The 18,099-nt window shown below is 46.8% G+C and overlaps 1 protein-coding gene across 13 annotated transcripts in view; it reads left to right on the plus strand.

Moving 5' to 3' along the window:
- The window catches only part of CADPS (calcium dependent secretion activator), a 210,988-nt gene that overhangs the window by 63,270 nt on the left and 129,619 nt on the right, over positions 1-18,099 (plus strand). For all 13 annotated transcript variants that reach the window (XM_050312882.1, XM_050312885.1, XM_050312874.1 and 10 more), the window contains exons 4-6: positions 10,958-11,038; positions 15,311-15,547; positions 17,824-17,945. In XM_050312882.1, coding sequence (XP_050168839.1) covers positions 10,958-11,038; positions 15,311-15,547; positions 17,824-17,945 — 440 coding nt within the window. The remainder of the gene's footprint in view (positions 1-10,957; positions 11,039-15,310; positions 15,548-17,823; positions 17,946-18,099) is intronic.

Consider the following 18,099-nt stretch of genomic DNA (forward strand, 5'->3'; position numbering starts at 1 on the left):
TCTGAGAGGAGCAGGTACCGATACTGAGGACCCGCACTCAGGGTTGCACTCTGGCTCACGTCTGGATTCCAGGTGTATATTCTGCACTACTCTCTTGCAAGTCTTTTCTACATATGAAGTGTGTTGCCATCAGTGAAAGCCTAAAGGGAGGGCTGAGGGTAGACGCAGATGAAATGGGATCAGAGAGCAGGTTATCACCTTATTTTTGGAGCACATTCTGCCATTCCAAAAGCACTGAGGGACCTCAACAATAGCAGGGAATATAAAGCCATACTCTCTGAGTGTCCAGTATATTTTCCCTAACTCTGTAAGCAAAAGCTTCCTGCCCTGGTAACAGTTTCAAAGGAAAGAGGTCATGCCTTGCTGAATGGATGAAGGTGCTTCTGGCAGAGGAGGTGTCTGGAAGAGTCACTGTGAATCTACAGCGAAGCGTGACCTGCCGCCCAGTCCACATCCCATCCTTAAATCCATCATCTTTTGTTCATAGGACTGCTGCAGAGGACTGTGCCATCTCTCCTGGCATCCTAGGCCTCTCCTTCAGGCTGCCCTTCCAGGGTTCATGGGTGGTGGGTGCTGCTCCCTTTTCTCTAGCTGTGTTACATCCTGGCACGTGCCAAAGCTGAGGTAGTCCAGGGTTGGGATGAAGGTGCCGGGAAACTAGTGTTTTATTTTGATTTAAATACAAAGAATAATTAGTAAAACTGTGTGAAAAAGAGCTCTCCACCCTATGAGGATGGAAGAGCTCTGGCTGGAGGCTCCATCCCTGCTGAGCTCTAGGGAGAGAGAAATAAGAGGCAGCGGGTGAAGCTCGGAGGGGGGCTGGGGGAAAACTGGTGTTCATGCTGTCACGAGCACAGTGTGAGACCCTCAGGGTGGCACTGATCTCTTTCTGCCCCTACAGAGGATGTTGGGGTCCATGTCACACACAGCCTCTGCAGAGAGCCTGGGAGGGAGCTGCGTGGGGCTGCAGGCAGTGCAAAATGCTCCACAGCGAGCTGGCTCCATTCGCCATCTCGTGGTGATGGCTGGCTGGGGCTGAGGTGTGCTGGGACAGCCTCAGCCAGGGTGGGGGGCAGGCACATCCCTGGGCGGGTGTGGACAGACAGGCACCTTGTCCTTCCCCTCCAGCTGAAACAGGCTGTGGGCAAACAGCTCTCCTGCACCTACTAGGACAGCAGAGCAGTTCGAAAGATTCACACAATAATATTCCACATAGAGAAGGCTGTTAATGACAGGGGATGTGATTGACTGCCTTTTTCTGTTGCTGCTGTATTAGCTCTATTTAAATCAGCTCACATTAACTGCAGTTATATTTAACATTGTCTGTCTATGTGGCTGCATTTTTGTGTTAATTTTCAATTGCAAATCGCTTAATTATGTCTAAACTTTTTATAAATATTTGTAACGTGAGTTAATATTTCCTATTGCATGCAATACACGGCCTGGAAAAAACTAATTGCTCTTAGTGCTGCACACCGGGTCTGGCAGGAGCCCCCAAGCCTTGATGCTCTCTTATCAGAAGGCTGTTGCCTTCACAGCTGATGTGTCAGAAACTGAGGTCTGTAGCCAGTGCTGTCTGTGTGTTATGGCCAGGAAAGCCATTAGGATTCATTTGGCTCCCTGACAAGAAGAAAAGTAATTGTTTATTGCCTGCAGCGTGGTAACATGGTGAAGACTGGAGGCTCATGACTCTACACGTGTGTGTTAGTGCTGCACTCCTGGAGCCTGCCCTCGACATCAATATGAAATGTGGAAGGCGGTGGCTCTAAGACTAGGAGAAATTTTAAGCTGTACTATTTTTAGAGTCTTCAAACCCCAGGGCCTCAAAAGCTCATCCCTGTTCACATAGGGGAATACCCACTGCCCATCCTCTCTTACCCAGGCAGGGCTGCATGCAGTCTGTGCCCAGGATATACGGATATTTGTCTTGATGAGTCTCCTGCAGGGTTTATGTGAAGGGTGGGAGACCGAACATCTCAGCTTTGTATCTGCCTGGCTCACAACTGCAGCTCTTCTGCTCATGGATGTGCTGAGCCAGAGTCCCTGGGGCAGGGAGGTGGAGGAGCCTCCCTGGCAGCTCTGAGGGCTGATCCCGAGCCCTGCCTACCATGAACCTGTGCTGCAGAGCAGCCTCCAGCCAGGCTGGCAGCGTCCAACGTCAGGAGAGGAGGGGAGCGCAGAGCACGCTGTGAACCGTGGTGGGTGGTTGCTGTTGGGATGTATTTCCCCAGGGAGCAGTGCCCTGTCCTTGGGGTGCACCCACAGCCACAGGTGATGCCTGTGCTGGCATGGGCTGGGTCACTGTGGCTGGTCTAGCTGGAGTCTGTGAGCATTGCCACAGCTCACTTGGGCAAGTGGGAGGGGTGTCAGGGGTCAGTCAGGACCGGGCCCAAATTCAGGGCGGGATGGTGCAATCCCAGCCTGTGACCCAGCTTCACAGCAGCCGTGATTTGAGCTGGTTAGAGTAAAGCCAGTGCAGGCCTGGGAGCAGCAGTGCTGTGCTCTATGCAGAGGGAGCTGGGCTGCCCAGCCGTGTTGCAGGAGCTGCTGATGCCAACCTGAAGCATCTTCTGTAATTGCTATAGTATCTGTACACATAAATTATTTATTATACATTTAATATGGACACATAACAGCATTTTCCATATTGCATAGATGGCTTGCTGGGCAGACTGTCCTCACCAGTAATGGGAAAAGGGTGGTGTACCCCATGGGAGAACTTGCCCCATCTGCTAAGGTCCACCTACATACCTTGTGCTATATTCCTCCTCCTCTCATCTTAGGGACTCAATCCTTCTAAAAGCATTGCTTTTTGCTCCCTGTGTTTGTTTCTTCATAGCCTTTCACTGCTTTTCTGTGTCTGCTTTAATTCTTCTCACATCCTTGATCCTTAATGCAGGTGCCAGAGCATCTCACAAGGGTTTTGTGCGGGGTTAGATCCCACATGACAGCTCACAGCTCCACGTGGCCCTTCTCAGAGATGCCATACATCCATTTCATGCCACTGGTTCTTCAGGAGCAGAATAGGTCCTGTTGGTGGGGATCAGGGAGTAAAAGAGGTGGTGGATGTTCCTTATCAGCGAAGCTAAGATGCTAATCCATATTCCTTGTGGGGTTTTTTTCATGTTGTTGAATGCTAATTATTTAAAAAAGAAGTGACTTTTCTGAAATGCATTGATATATTAGATTGGATTGGTATGACTAAGGGTATTGCTTCTGTTCAAAACCAGGAGATTTCCCCTGAGGTAAACTTCTCTGAAACCTTTGAATGACTCAGAGCCCAACTATCTGGGCACTGCTCTAAGAAAAGCAAGGAAATGACCTTTTAATTAACATAATATAATAATTTAGCATAATGATAGTGATTACTTATTAATCATGAATAGTTGTTGTTATGTATTGATCAAAAGGCCTTACAGATGTGATGTTTCTGCTCTGGATTTTGATAAATTGATGCCAATTAGTGAAGGTACAAGCCAGAGGGACTGGAATAACCGGATCTGCCGTGGAAGGCAGTTCCCTTCCAGTTCTCCATTGCCATAGGAAAGGGGTCTGATGGTGACCTGCACAGTGACTCCTGGGGAAGTGTGGTCCTAGTCACGGGTGAGATCAGCAGCTTCAGCTCCCTTAGGACGCTGTCCACTGGGAACATGTAGTGACTTCTTTGCATGCTGAGGGTTTGCTGCCTAGAGGCTTAGTTCTCCTAACTGTTTTCTCCTTGACCTCAGAGGAAAGTTTGCTGCATCAAACCAGTGTGAAAGGCATCATCCTGTTCAGGAGATCGGTCTCTTTGAGTCTCTGACTGTGATAAATCTAAACTTCACAAATACCAAAATGCACTGCAGTGAGCTGCACTGCAATTTTTGCTATTTTAATTCTTGAAAAAGTGGGAACCATAACCTTCCCTCTACATTCCCTTTCCCCATTTTCTGCTGGTAACCTGTTTTTTGGCATATAAGGGAACCAAAACCTTGCTGTTCATGGCCTGTGTCTTCTTCATCAGTTCTTTGCTTAGAACTTTCTGCAGAAAAACTGTTATTTCATAGATACCACTGGAGATGTTCCCACATCTTATTCCATCACTTTTAATCCTGCTGAGTGTCAAGGAGGTGCAGCTTTGCTGGACTAGGTCCTCATGCAACTTACTTTAGCTCCCAAAGCCAAAACCCATTTTGAATTACATGATGAGTGTGTCTACCAATAAGCTTTTAATCAAAGATGAGGATTTAAGGATGTGTAGACCGTTCTTCCATAATGACTAGGATGAATTAATTGAGACTAATTCCAGCTGTAGAACTTATTTGGAACTCAGTAGTAGTTTGTTGCCGTGTTTAGGAAATTCAGGTTGTTCTCTTCCCATTAACTCATGTGAAATTCAGCATATGATAAGCTGTAAGGAAACACAAGCAAGCTAAATGTGGTGACCTACCTTGGCCAGCATCAACCAGTGCCCCAGTTTCTTTGGTGGTGCCACAGCTCAGCGTATGCCTTCAAGCATCCTTATGCAATGCCATAAGAAGAGGGTATTAAGGCATGCTCAGAGGTCAGAGCCTCTGGACAGCTTTAGTTTTCAATCCCTTTCAGTGTCGTACACCTCTCACGGATGATCTTGCAGAGGGATTTGCCGGGTTCAAAAGTTCTCTGGCCACAGATGGGAAGGACATGTCTTTCGAGTGGATGTGCTCTGCCATCCCTTTTCTTAACAGCTTGCAAAACATTTGCGAAGGCAGGCAGCTCTTTTTCCTCCCCTTCCTGTTTTGCTGAATCTGGTTTTTCATTTACTTTGATTTATCACTGCATATAAATCTGAAGGTATCTTTGCACAACCTGTGCTAGAAAGCTGCATGCTTGGTTTGCTTGTCTCAGCTTTCCTCAGCCCTGCAGCACAGCCTTGCAAAGCTGCAGAGGGGATGTGGTGGTGGGCAGGTGATGGCACAGGGAGATGTCCTCTTTTCCTGTACAGGATCCATGCCTAGCACCTGTCTGCTCTGGCCACAACACCAGCAGCTGCTGGTTGATCCATCAGCGCTTTACAGATGAGCTGTGGGTACCCATGGGTGCTGCTGCCAGCGAGCAAGGGGGGCATGAGAAACCTCTGCCTGCATGTGCCACCAGTGCTGCTCTGAAATATGCTGGAAATCAGCTCAGTTGGTGGGATAAACAGATATCCAAAAGGCAGCGCTTATAGCGTAGTGAATCTGAGGGTGGATGTCTTGACCTCGCCTAGTGCAGCAGGCACAGTCCCACCATCTGCAGGCAGATATGATGGGTGCACAGCCCAGGCAGCTGCTGAGGCACAGAGATTTATTGCAGCATTCTAAGATTCACACTGGGGCAAGGAAAGGCTGCTCTACATCCCAGGGAATATTTTCACCGACGAATCTACCGCAGCCCTAAAGTTTGTGGACCATGAAATGAGATTTCTCTTTAAGAGAGAAGAAAAGAAGCATCAGGCCTTACTGAATTATCCAGGTCCTTTCTGTGGTTTTAAATCACCCTCCCAGGACCCCCTGAGTGCTCTTTCACAGCAGCAGTCGTTCATTAGATAACCCAGGAGTTTGCCAGGATAGTGGGAGAAGGTACCCATCCACAGCAAACAGCTGATGGAAGCAACTGAATTCCTGCAGTATGGCCATTTCACCTACACATGAGCAAAATGGTGGGGACTTCTCTCCAGGGGAGGGGGTTTGTCACCTTTTGGAGTGCTGGAGCCCTGGAGGTGTGAGGAGATGACAGGGTCTCAGAGGAGGAAAATCAAAAATTTTGGTGAGATAATATGTGCAGATTGTAAGTCCTTGAATTAAGTGGACTTTTACAGTGTGCTGGGAAAATTCTGCATGACTCTGAACCTAAAAGGCTGATTTGGGGAAGTCTGACTGGCCAGAGGAGAGGTGGCCTTGAGCATCCCTGTTGTGCAGTGGCACTGGGAGATCAGTCCCCTGAGATGTGCAGGGGTCATACAGCGTTGCAATCCTGAGAGCTGGTGGAGAAGATGTTCTGCTGGTGTCTCCAGGTCTTCCAAAATCCTGTCTTGAAATGCATGAGTGACAGCTGCTGAATCCGTGGTTGGGCTGTGCTGATGCTGTTGGTTTTGCTGATGCAGGGGGTTGCCTAACTTGGGGAAGCTGTCCTTGCTCTTCCTCTCTCCCATTTCAGATCCCAAGGCAGCCATTGGTCTGGGGGTTGCATGTTGCTGCTTGGAGGGTTAGCCAGTTGCCCAGGACATTAGTGACTTACCCTACCGAGGCACCTTAGCTCTGGTCATGTTCCCAGTTTAAAGTGGGATTGAAGAGGGAGTGTTCAGATCCTCCTGAAGCTTGCTGCTTCAGACTCCTGGGAAGAGGTCGAGGCCTCGAGTGCCAGACTGCCACTCTCCCACTGCCCTTTGACACTCACAGAGAGGAATATTTACTGTTGGTGGGAAAATGATGCTACAGAGCAGTCCATGACTTTGGCATGGAGTATGGCTCAGGAAGCTGTGTGCCACATGGTGCCACTCTGTCCTGTCTCATGCCACTTTATCTCCTAAAACAGCCGGTTTGTGCTAAGAAATTGCTTCCCTGCAATGAGTCGCTTTGGGGGCCACATGTTTTTCAATTGGAGCACTCCATGATGCTGATACCACAAGTTGTGAGTGCTCCTGGAGTGACAGATTAATTATTAATTGATGTGGCTTATGAATTCTTCAGTGTTTTCTCACACTGTGCATCACAAAGCGAAACCACCTTTTTATGAGACAAAGATCTCTCTTAAAGCCCTACATCAAAGCTGCAAAATTGTCACCCGTATTGTGATCTTGTTCAGCCTTCACATGAGCATGTTTGCTTTGAAATACTTAATCAACCATTTGCTGAGCTACAGAGCTCCCAGCATATCAAAGGATGAGCACCTCAAAACTTTCTCTTTGAGGCTTTTGGCTCCTATAACCATGCATGACACATGCTGCACCAATTATTTTGGAAGGACTTAAGCCGGGCTTATGAAGGACATGAGCATGTCACGGCTTTTGTCTTTGTCCTCCAGGGACTTGTTTTCCTCCTGGGGAAAATAATTCACAAAGTGGGTGCATGGTGGTGTGCTGGACACAGGGGTAGAGAAAATTAGTGCTGAGATTATCCCCAGCCAGAACAGCCCCTGCTCAGCAGCAGCCCAGCTGCACCTGCCTCTGGCTGTGCGGCCTTTCCTTGGTGCCAATGCTGCTGTGGGAGAAAACCAGCACAGGCAGTGGCTGAGGATTTCTTGGAGACCTGGGCTAAATGCTTTCCTTTCCAGAAGGTGAAGAGCCAGATGTGTTTCTGTTCCCCAGTGCAGCACAAAGCAGATTGCTGCCACTCGGTGTTTGTGTTGCCAGAGCATTTAAGATGTGGTTTTCCAGAATCCCTTTGCAAATGGCTGGTCCTCTGCAGAAGCACATGGCACAGGAGGTGACTGGGTTCACCACAGTGTTGTAACCTTTCTCAAGGGAGGTGAGATGCTTCCAGAACAGCCCCAGTTATGTGTCAGGAATTGGGATGTTGTGACACTTGCTATCTTTGCTGGGAAACAGGGATCAGCATTAGCAGTGACTGACAGGAAGGGATTAAATTGTTAAATGGTCCCAGTGGTTCCTGGCTGGGGCTGATGGCATTATAGCATAAGTGCCAGGCATTGAAGGTTGTATCTGTATGTTGCATCCTGTCACTATAAATCCTAACAATGATATTTCCAGCAGTGCTGAGCTCAGAGTGTGGCTGTAGCTCCCACATCGTGTTTCACTCACTTGTGTCTGTTGGGATCGTGTCCCATCAATCCGTGTTTGGTGGCATGGCCAGATCCACTCTGCTCTTGATTACTGGCCAAATGCTGTGTACAGTGTGTCACTTGTGCCACCAGCACTGTCCCCAGGCTGGGTGGGTTGACCCCATCTGCAGCCCTCTGGCTGCAGCCCATGGCATGAGAGCTGTGCCCTGCTCAGTCCCCAGGCAGGTGGGTGGATCTGAGGTGTGAATCTGAGCAAAAATGCTTCGGGCATGTCAGAGAAGGGAAGAGGAGGGCAGACTGTGCTGCTCCAACATCACGTTTGGAGCCAGGGCTGCAATTGTAAATGGTTAGGCTTTCAACTGTGATAAACTGGAGTTGGAGCTTTAAATATATAACACTCGGGTTCCAAAAACATGGGGGTCTAAAGTAACAGTGTAACCCTGTTCATGTCCTTGTACTGCCTTTGGCATTTCCTGGGGTGAGTGGAAGTGAGCTTGGCGTCTGGACTTTAAAAACTACGAGGCTCAGGCTGGCTCATGTGTGGGAGGTCTCTGACCCAGCAGCCAAAGAGTTTAGGTGTGGGTTTGGTAGGTGCCTGTGCATCTTGCTGCAGATACTATGACCTTATTAGGTTGATTGGTTTGCATCTGCTTCTGCCTTTCAAAGGTGTAGGGGGTTTATCTCCTATACCGCTGGGATAACATGAAGAAAATTCTCTCAGTGAGTTTGTTTCAGGAGAATGGACACAAAGGATTGCTTCTGCAGGCCAGCATCTGGTTCTCACTGGCAATGAAAATTGTCAGACTCACATGATGAACATTTTAAACCTGTTTCTTTCACTTAGTCATGCCCACTAAAAATTATTCCTTAACAGTTTATATGTAAAAGAACCTTCTTCTGCCAGGCCTTTTTCATGCAGTTGAACCCTCACCAGGGGTTAAAATAGCAGCACTATTTTAACCACTGCAGGTACCCTGCAGCACCTGCAGAGACGGGCTGGCTGTGATGCCAGTCGGTTTTGGGTTCCACTCAGAATTTCATCTACATTTTAATTTTTTTTTTTTTAAATTTTTATTTGCTTTAGCAACTGTTACACCAACATCGATAATCTCTGCAGGGCGGGCAGAGAGAACTAATGTCATATGCGGGTAGACATATGAAAACATCTAATTTACCAGCAGGCAGTTGGGTAATGATCAGTTGAGAATTGCAAATTATGTACGTCGTGTATTTGTGGCACACTGCTGAAGAAAAGCCCAACGCATATGACTAATCATATATATATTGAAATTTATAATACTTTTCACGTTTAATTGACTGGGGCAACCTTATGATTTATATCTTTGCTTTATTCATAGCAGACCCATAACATAGTCATAATGCAGAACGAAACTAATTCAGTTTCTCCTTGACTTTGTAAATCATTTATGTATTTGGCTGTCAAGTATTTGAATATAAAGTGGGCATGCATGTGGCAGATAATAAATAGCTGATTCTCCAGTTAAGAAATTGGATTTTAATGGTATTGTGGTCTATGTTGCCTTGCTTGGATGTTTGGTCTTGCTTAGGTGGCATGCCTCACATCTGCCCCTTGCCTTATTTCACAAGCAAAGTATACTTTATGGGCACCAGCATTATTCTCTTAATTGCCCTGTATAGTGTTATGAGTGTGTAAAATGTACTCGGATTGCTCTGATGGCAGCAGGAGCCTCTCCCAGGCACAAGAGGAGACGGTGGCTGAACTGTTGGGCTGCTGCTCTCAGTCACGAGAGATCTGCTGGAAGGTGCCAGGAGGACAGGCAGGGGCTGCCTCGTTAGTACTGTTCTGTAGACAACAAGAAGTAAATGTTACTTTGGCTACTACAGACTGTGATTGCTTTCCCAAAGATCAGTTTTTGTCATGGAGCTATCATGCCGAGTCAAAAATACAGCCTGGGAAGATTTTTTGTTTCTTTTAAATACCGGGTTACTTGGCTTGGCATCACTACTTAATCTTGGGAAGCACAGCCCTGGAAAGCAATACCTTACCCACTCAACCACAGCCACAGAGGCTGCCTAGGGTGCTTGTTGCCTCCTAAGAAAAATAATCTTTTGCAGTCAGATCTTTCATTGACACCTGTAGCATCACTGGAAAACATCTGCAAAATCAAGATAGTGCAGAAAGCGTGAGGCAGTTTGCTGGCTCTTTATCATACCACAAAACCAACCCTCCTCCACAGCAGCATCCTCGATATCTAAATTTAGCGCCTGAGTTATTTTGGGTAGTGTGTGATTAACCTCAGTTACTGTAGCTCAGATAGAATTCAAATAATGCCCCTTCTTTCAGAGTTGCAAAGAAATGGAAATCTGGGACTGTACATTTCCTACCCTTAATGAAGCAGCTCTGAAGGGTGATGCAGGATAGTTGTGAGGTGCATTTGTTCACAGAGAAATTAATGGAGGCAGCTTGTCCTGAAAGGTGCTGGTGGTTCATGTCTCTGTGTTAGCTTTGGGGTCAGGAGTATAAAGATGAACGGTTATGTGGTGCAGCTGGTGTGAATGAAACCACTGAAGCTTCAGTGCATTTGTATCATAGTCAGGACACTTTGTAGTTTTCCTGAATTAAAAGAGTAGTGAAGACTTTCAAAAGCTAATCAGAAATACACTTTCCTTCGATCTGAGCCATAGTCAATGTTGGCTCTCTGGAAAATCATCAGAGGTGAAGCAGAATGCAAATAAACCTGCTGTAATCACTTGCTTTACTGGCAGAAACAACATTTCACCTTCAGAAAACATTTCAGAGCTGGGCAGATGCCGAACACTGAACCAGAGGACTGTGGGCAGCATGTTGCAAAAAAACACTCCCAAAGAATCTCTGCTGAACTCTGTGGGAAAACCGATGGCACGAATTAGGTGGTAGCACAGGGATGCAGCAATATGGGGCAAAAGAGAAAATAAACAAATACTATTGCTGTGCATTTGCCTTAAGTTTTTTTCTGGGTGGCAAGCAGGGCTGGGGGTGTTTGGCCTGGTGATCTGGAGCTGCCGAGTGTCCAGCCCCAGCACAGGGCGCTGTGGCTTCTCAAGCACCAGTGAAGTAGTCACCGTCAGGGTTTGCTGCCAGGCTGGATCATAGGACCAAGTGGGCATAAGACCTCAGGCTTGAAGAACTGAACTGCTCATTAAGTTGCTGCATTGGTTAGTTTTTCACCTTGGTTTGCCTTTTGTTTTTGTACAGCTGGACAACCCAGATGAGCAAGCAGCACAGATCAGGCGGGAGTTGGATGGACGTCTCCAAATGGCAGAGCAAATTGCCAAGGTAAAAAAAAAAGTCTGCTGTTATTAATAAGCTCTTCATATGTAAGTAGCTTGATGCAGCCCCCAGGTTCTGTCATTCTCTTTTGGGTTTTTTCTCCCAGTAATCACCAGATAAAAATTATCAAGTGTTTAACTACAAACAAAACAAGTACAGCTGAAGCTGTCGTGATGTGCATTTCTTGGAACATCCTGGTGAGCTGGGACAGGTTAGGTTCCTGCAAAATCCCTTACAAATCCTCAGCAGTGGCAAAGATATTGTCAAACTGTCAAATTTCTGCATTAGGCAATAAGGTGGGTGATGGCATGTACAAAGGAGACAGAAATTGCCCTGAAGGGGTTTGTGCCTTTTGCTGGGCTGCTGGGAGCCACAGTTTCCTGCCTGTAGGTAGATGCTGCCTCAGTAAAGGTACTTCAGATGTGTTGTCCCAAACAAGTTCACGCTATGCATGAGAGCAGTCAGGCCAGCATTGCACCCTGCAGACATTGGTGCTGTTTGGAGCAGCAGGCACAGGACCTGCAAAGAGTTTTGATAACCAAGCACCTGTCTAAGCTCCCTAGAGACCCTTCTGTAGGGAGCCATCTCCCTAGGAACAAATCACACCCTCACACAGTGCAGATTTGTGTGGCCTCTGATGGACTATAGATGGAGAGGGTCCTGTTGACATCAGTAAAGGGAAGATTTTACCCTTGCCTCTAATTAGATGATCTGAAGCAGTGATAAAACCCTAATGGTGCTGAAGTCATTGGGAATGATCTATCTGGCCATTCTTGATAATCAAGAAACCATTACTAGAAGGAAAAGAAAAAGGTCTAATCAGAGAGACAAGCTCAATTTAGGGGCCTGCCTTTCAGCAGCAACTCTCCCAGCACTGACCTGTGCCCAAATCGGGATTTTTTGTAAGAAAGGTAATATCAGAGCTGTTTGCAGCCACACTGATATCCCTGGATATGAGCAGAAAAAGCAGAAAAGCAGAGCAACTTCTTTTATGATCAGGCATCAGCAAGGGTGCTGGTGGTGCCTGCACAGTTCCTCCTCATTAACACTTCTGTTAAACAGCTGCTGCTGTTGTGTCTTTGGGGACATAGGCTCTGGTTTTCCCCACTTCACGTGAGGTGGCCAAGGACCACGTGGCCAAACGGTGGCGCAGCAAAGCAGCAAACCGATTGCAGCTCTTTTGTTCAGCATTTGGCCCTTTGCCATTTTATTCTTGTCAAGAAAACCTACAGTACTCATTTGCAGTGAAGTGTAGGCCCCTGTGCAGAGCACGGCTGCTCCAGTTCCGAGATGGGTAGCCAGGCCCTGAGTGCCAGAATGAGATTGCCTGGTTTCGTTGTTTCATTTTCTCTTTATGGCATGTGGGACAACAATATGCATGATTCAGTAGCAGCCAGCAGAAGCTGCAGCTTCATGAATTATTTTTTGCAAAAGAGAATTTGCTGTTTCCATTCTTCCCCCAAGGATGCTGAAAACAAACCATGACACTGCTGGTCCTGCGAGAGCCAGTCAGGGGAAACTCCTGAACGTAACCTGGCATATCCCTGCATGTGCAGAATTCAACCTTCAAAATACAGCTGTGCAGCTTGGAGAGTGGTTTCGAGTAAAAGGGACTTACCTGTGATCCAGTTGGCAGCTATTGATATTAAATCTCCTTCATGGTACTGCTGCAGGCCTTCTCTCCAGAGTGTCAAGTCCCACCAGCATCTGCCTGTGAGAAACCTTGTTCTTTCAGACCCGTGAATAGCATCTTTTGGAGGCATCCAAATGACCTTTTGAATCCTTCTCTGTATCCTCCATTCTGGGCAAGGCTGCTTTCCCTCTAGCAGAGAGCAGGTTCACAATTCAGCTCAGTGAAAGGATAGCATTTTCCAATTTTATCTCCAATTTGCAGCTTTTAATACAGATTTGCTGCACAGAGAGGCTTACAGTGCTCGTGAAACCAGCCCTGAGGTGGCTGTCTTGGAGATTCCATGCTCAGGGCAAATTAATGCCTCGTTAATAAATTAAGAAATTCACACTAGGACATTTGCACTTCAGAGGCAGCAAAGGCTGTGGAGTCTCAGGGGACCTGGCATTGCAGTGTTGCAGAACTGGTGGCTCCGCACACCCTCGTCTGACCTGTCGTGTGACCTTGAACAGTCACTGTGCACGCCAGCCCTCCTGCCTCGGGATACCAGGGCACAGCTCTGGGCCTTTTTGCCTTCCCATGTGCCCAGGAAGGTGCAGCTCAGCACAGCACTAGGGCAGCCTTAGGCAGGGTCCCCCACTGAGCCTGACTCCATCAAAGCACATAAGCCCGACCTTGGAGCCGGGCGGCTTGAGGATCGTGCTCGAAGTCGAGCAGATGTTTTAAAGCTGAACCTGGACAGGCTTTTCATTCTGCGTGTTGTACTTTTCCAGCAGCTAAATAGAGCAGCATTACAGCTGAGAGTTTAGTGATGCCATGGCAGATGTATATTTTTCTCTGCTGTAGCAAGTGCTCTGCTGTCCTGGGGTGCCTTTCCCCCCACCCAGTCACCTGGCCTCAAGGACAAGGAGGAGCACATGTAGGGGCAACTATATGAGACCTTGTGATGACACCAGAGTGATATGTCTGTCTGGGGCTGGACCTACTCTGCTCCAGCCTGCTGGACTGGTCATTTCTCACAGTCTCTTAACACTGCTTCTCTCCATGCCTGTCTCCATTCCTGATCCTTTCTCTGCTCAAAGTAAATGTGGAGGTGACTTACACCCTTTCTTGCTATTATCTGCATCTCTTGCAGTGCCTTACTCGAGAGTTTCCCCAGCTTTATCTCCAGTCCAACGGGTAACTTGAGACTACATCTGCATGTCTCCATTTCCATCATCAGTCAAATAGTCTCAGTTAAACTGTTTTGTGTCACTTCAAACATTTTTAGGCTTAACATGAGGAGTTGCTGGTGGCACACAGTGAAATGTCTCAATCTTGCTGCACTTCTGAAGAGGTTTGTGGAGGCAGTGCCAAAATTGAAGTCCCTAGAGAGATGGATGGCAGCAGGGTAAAAAAGCAATAATGTCTGAACATCATTGCTTCAGCAGTAGTTCTCAAAATCCACAAAACAGTTCCTTTTTTTTTTCCTAAGGGTGACTTGCAACTTATACAATGCATAGACAATAAAGCAGACTGATTAGGTAGTTTATCTTACGCCAGGTCTAATTTATGTGATGGAATTACTTCCCAAGATTGAGACTAGAAACAGATGACTATATTTTAAGTGTTTGGTGCTAGTGCTGTTGTGAGCTGTGCTTGTAATGGGTGAGCTGTTGAGGACTGATGCAAAAACTAGTGCAGTGGAGTACTTTTTCAGCAACTTGATGACAGTCTTCTAGTAGAAACATGACCTTGTTTTCTATTCTAGCATACATTTTACGAACAGCTTTTTACAATATTATGAATTGCCACCAAGATGCTTTGCGTGTCAGCCTCACATTGCCTGGCTGCAGATGCTGCCTCGCTGTCACACGCCTTGCACAGTCTCTCGTAACCCTCTGAGAGACGCTCGAATCCTGAGCAGACTCAGTGGCATGGGAAGAGTTTCAGAAGACATAGGGCTCAGACCAGTGGTGGGCAGCAGTTCAAAGCTGAGAACATGCATTGGGGAACATCATGTTTTTCTCTCACTGTCACCTTTGGTTTTAATCTTTAAATTTCCTGTTGACAACAAGCAGCACTGGAGTTAAATGTTGTCTTCTTGGAGGGAGATTCAGACCCTTGCAAGTAGTGGGAAGGGTGTTTTACCCCTTCTTCCAGTTGGGACCGCATGTTACTGCCCACACATTGCTGATTTTCTCTCTTTGGGCTCCTTTCTTACCTAGAAAACTGATGGAGCAACTGCTCAGAAGTGTTTTGAAAAGAACTGGTGCATTTGGGAGACTGGAAGACAAGTCTCTTAATGTCAACATCCTTTTAATCCTTAGTAAATTGCTGTCAGTCAGAAAGTTCAGCTGAGAGTTGGCCTGGAGTGTTTGTAATTGTGAATACATACATATGAAAAAATCCATTTGCTGATAGAAAAATCAATGAAATGCAAGTGCAGGCAAGAAACAGGAAAGTTGGACAAGTACCAAGTAGTAATTCTATGGAAGCTAATAATGTTTCTACATTACCCAGGGGGGAAGCTGTAATTTGTCATCTGGTTTGTGGGAGTTCCCTGCTAGCAAACCTCTGCAGATGCTCCTGGGGGATTCTTCCAGTGCAAGAAGTGGTTGCTGATTGTCACAGCCATTCATTCCGTTGTGTTTGTTTCCAAATCCAAGGAACGCAAGTTTCCCAAGTTTGTGTCCAAAGAAATGGAGAACATGTACATCGAGGAGCTGAAGTCGTCTGTCAATCTCCTGATGGCAAACCTGGAGAGCATGCCTGTGTCTAAAGGAGGCTCTGAGTTCAAGCTGCAGAAGCTGAAACGTAGCCACAACACCTCAATAATTGACATGGGAGAAGAAAATGAGAACCAGCTTTCCAAGTCAGACGTCGTGTTGTCGTTCTCCCTGGAGGTAAGTCTCACACACACCACAGGGTGCAGAGTTCCTGGGAGTAAAAATCACAGCAACCAAGTTCTGCTGACTTCAAACTTCAGTTAGGTGAAGCAAGGTGGGTAGAAATCACTTTCTGATCTCCATGAGGAACAGCTCCTCTCTGGTTACTGGAAGCTTTGCCTGTGATCAAACGTTTTGTCCTTGCCAGTGGAACAAACTGTGTGATATAATGCTGTCTGGCATTTGCTACTGATGTATATCAAATGGCTCAGAAATCTGCATCATTAACTGACCCCTTCTTGTTACTGAGTGTAACCCAGTAAACCAGAGCCTGTATTGTCCCCCAGAACCAATACAGTAATGCAATACAATACAGTAATGCAACACCATAAATGTCAGTATGTTTAATTATTGCCAGGTAGAGGGGTCGCTGTATTTCCCTGCAAGAATTGCTTCCTCTTTGAAGAATTGTTGAAAATTGCTGGGGTTTGAATGCACCCAACAGATTGGCTTGCAGTTTGTGTGGAAATACTGTGCTGTGCTGGCTTGCTCTTTGCTCTGTGTTGAACACTGACTTTCTGCTCTGTCGAGCAGTTTGTCTGTGCAGCCCAGGGGAAGGCAGGATGCTGTGGGACCTCCATCACCTCTGACACAGGCTGCCTCAGTCCTGGAACAGTGTTGCTCAGTAGCTGTTTTCAGCCAACTCAGTTGTTTTGTGCAAACATATTTGCGGTCTATTTGCAGGCATATTTACTTCAAGGAGTCATCAGCTCACCCATACAGAGTTGTGGTTGTCTGTCAATGAGTGGGTTTATGTTACATTGTCAAAACAACTACTAGGATAGAGTCAAAAATGTAGGATGCAGAAAAATCAGAAAATTCTATTTCTGTGTAGTTTCTTGTTTATTTCGCTTCCTAAAAGGGTCTCTTATTATACATATCATGTCAATGCAAAACTGAAAGACACTGGTCGTCCAGTCTTGGAGTTTAACTCACTAGATGTCTGAAACCATCTCTACAGTATTCAGTTCAGTCTTGTTTAAAAACAGGGCTGTGAACCCAGAGATTGTGCCTTCAAGAGCAGCATTAAACAAAGCCTGACTTCCAAGCATTCCTCTTTGGAGGAGCAGGGAACTCCTCCAAAGCAATCACAAAGCAATAAACCTCCCTGTTGCAGAAGCCTGTGCACCGTGTACAGCCCTGTGTGAAGGGACTCACCCTGACAACGAAGTGTCTCAAATGCTTTGCTCCAGCTGAACCCCATCTGGTGGGAAGCCAGAGCTCAGTGAAGCACTGACTTCAGGAGCTGGCAGGTCTGGGCACTGCTTAGCATTCAAAACTCTTACTGCAAGAGAGCTTTTACTGAAAACGTGCAGTCATTAGAGGGTTTGTGGAGCTCTGTGTGCCAGCGAGGGGATCTTCAGCTCAAGTCAGATCAGAAGACCTGAGGAGAACAATTTTAAACCCCTGTGTATGTCCTTCATAGATATCTGTATTAAAGCATGAACAGAAACTCCCCCGGTGCTTCTTGTAGAAATGTTTAAGTTATGCAGTTAATGGGATTAATCACTTTTAAAAAAAGAGTAATTACCTGCAAGAAACTAAGATGGTGATTTCTTAATAAGAAAGGTTTCTTGTAAGAAAGGTGGAGAAAGATTTTTTTTTTTTTTTTTTACCAGGGCTGTAGAGTGACAGGACAAGGGGCAACAGTTTTAAGCTGAAAAATGGGTAGATCTGGATTTAATGTGTGAAAATGTAAGGGCAGTGAGACACTGGAACAGGGAACAACTGGGGCAAAGATGCTTTTTCATTGAAAATGTTCAAGGTCAGATTGGATGGGACTCTGAGCAATCTGACGTACTGAAAGATGTCCCTGGCACGGTGTGGGGATTGGACTGGATGATCTTCAGAGGTTAACCCCAAACCTTTGTGTGATTATTCTCATTATTGTTTTGGCACAAGCTGAGTAGTTGTGTGCACTTTTTTTCTGGATTACACATCTTAAGGCACTTCTAGATGGGGCAGGACCATGCCTATGAAACCCATCTCCTGAAGCTTGGTACAACCCTGGGAACCCAAAGGTTTCAACAAGCCCATGTGCAGGCAGAGGGAGTCCTGATCTCCACACAGACCTTGCTGGCTGTGACTCAGCCTGGGCAGTACCACTGTCCCTGCCCACCTGCCATCATGAACATCCAGCAGCACACGAAGGCCCCCAGCACTGGCTGGGTCAGGTGCCACAGCAAGATCTGAAGGAGGCTGCTCCTCTTACGTTTCTCTTTCTCTCCTGGCAGGTTGTCATCATGGAGGTGCAGGGTCTGAAGTCACTGGCCCCCAACCGTATCGTGTACTGCACCATGGAAGTGGAAGGTGGGGAGAAACTGCAGACTGACCAGGCTGAAGCCTCAAAGCCAACGTAAGTCCTGCTTTGCTTTTTTCTCTCTCCACCGCGCTCTCCTCTGCCCCATCTCCACGCTGCTGAGTCGCTGCAGATAGCTCTGGCTCCTGCATGGTGAGGCCAGCGGGGACTGGGAAGCAGAGGAGCAATGTGGTCTTCCACGTATGCAGAG

Source organism: Myiozetetes cayanensis, unplaced genomic scaffold (genome assembly GCF_022539395.1).
Source record: "Myiozetetes cayanensis isolate MyiCay16 unplaced genomic scaffold, myiCay2020 scf18, whole genome shotgun sequence".
Classification (NCBI taxonomy): Eukaryota; Metazoa; Chordata; class Aves; order Passeriformes; family Tyrannidae; genus Myiozetetes; species Myiozetetes cayanensis.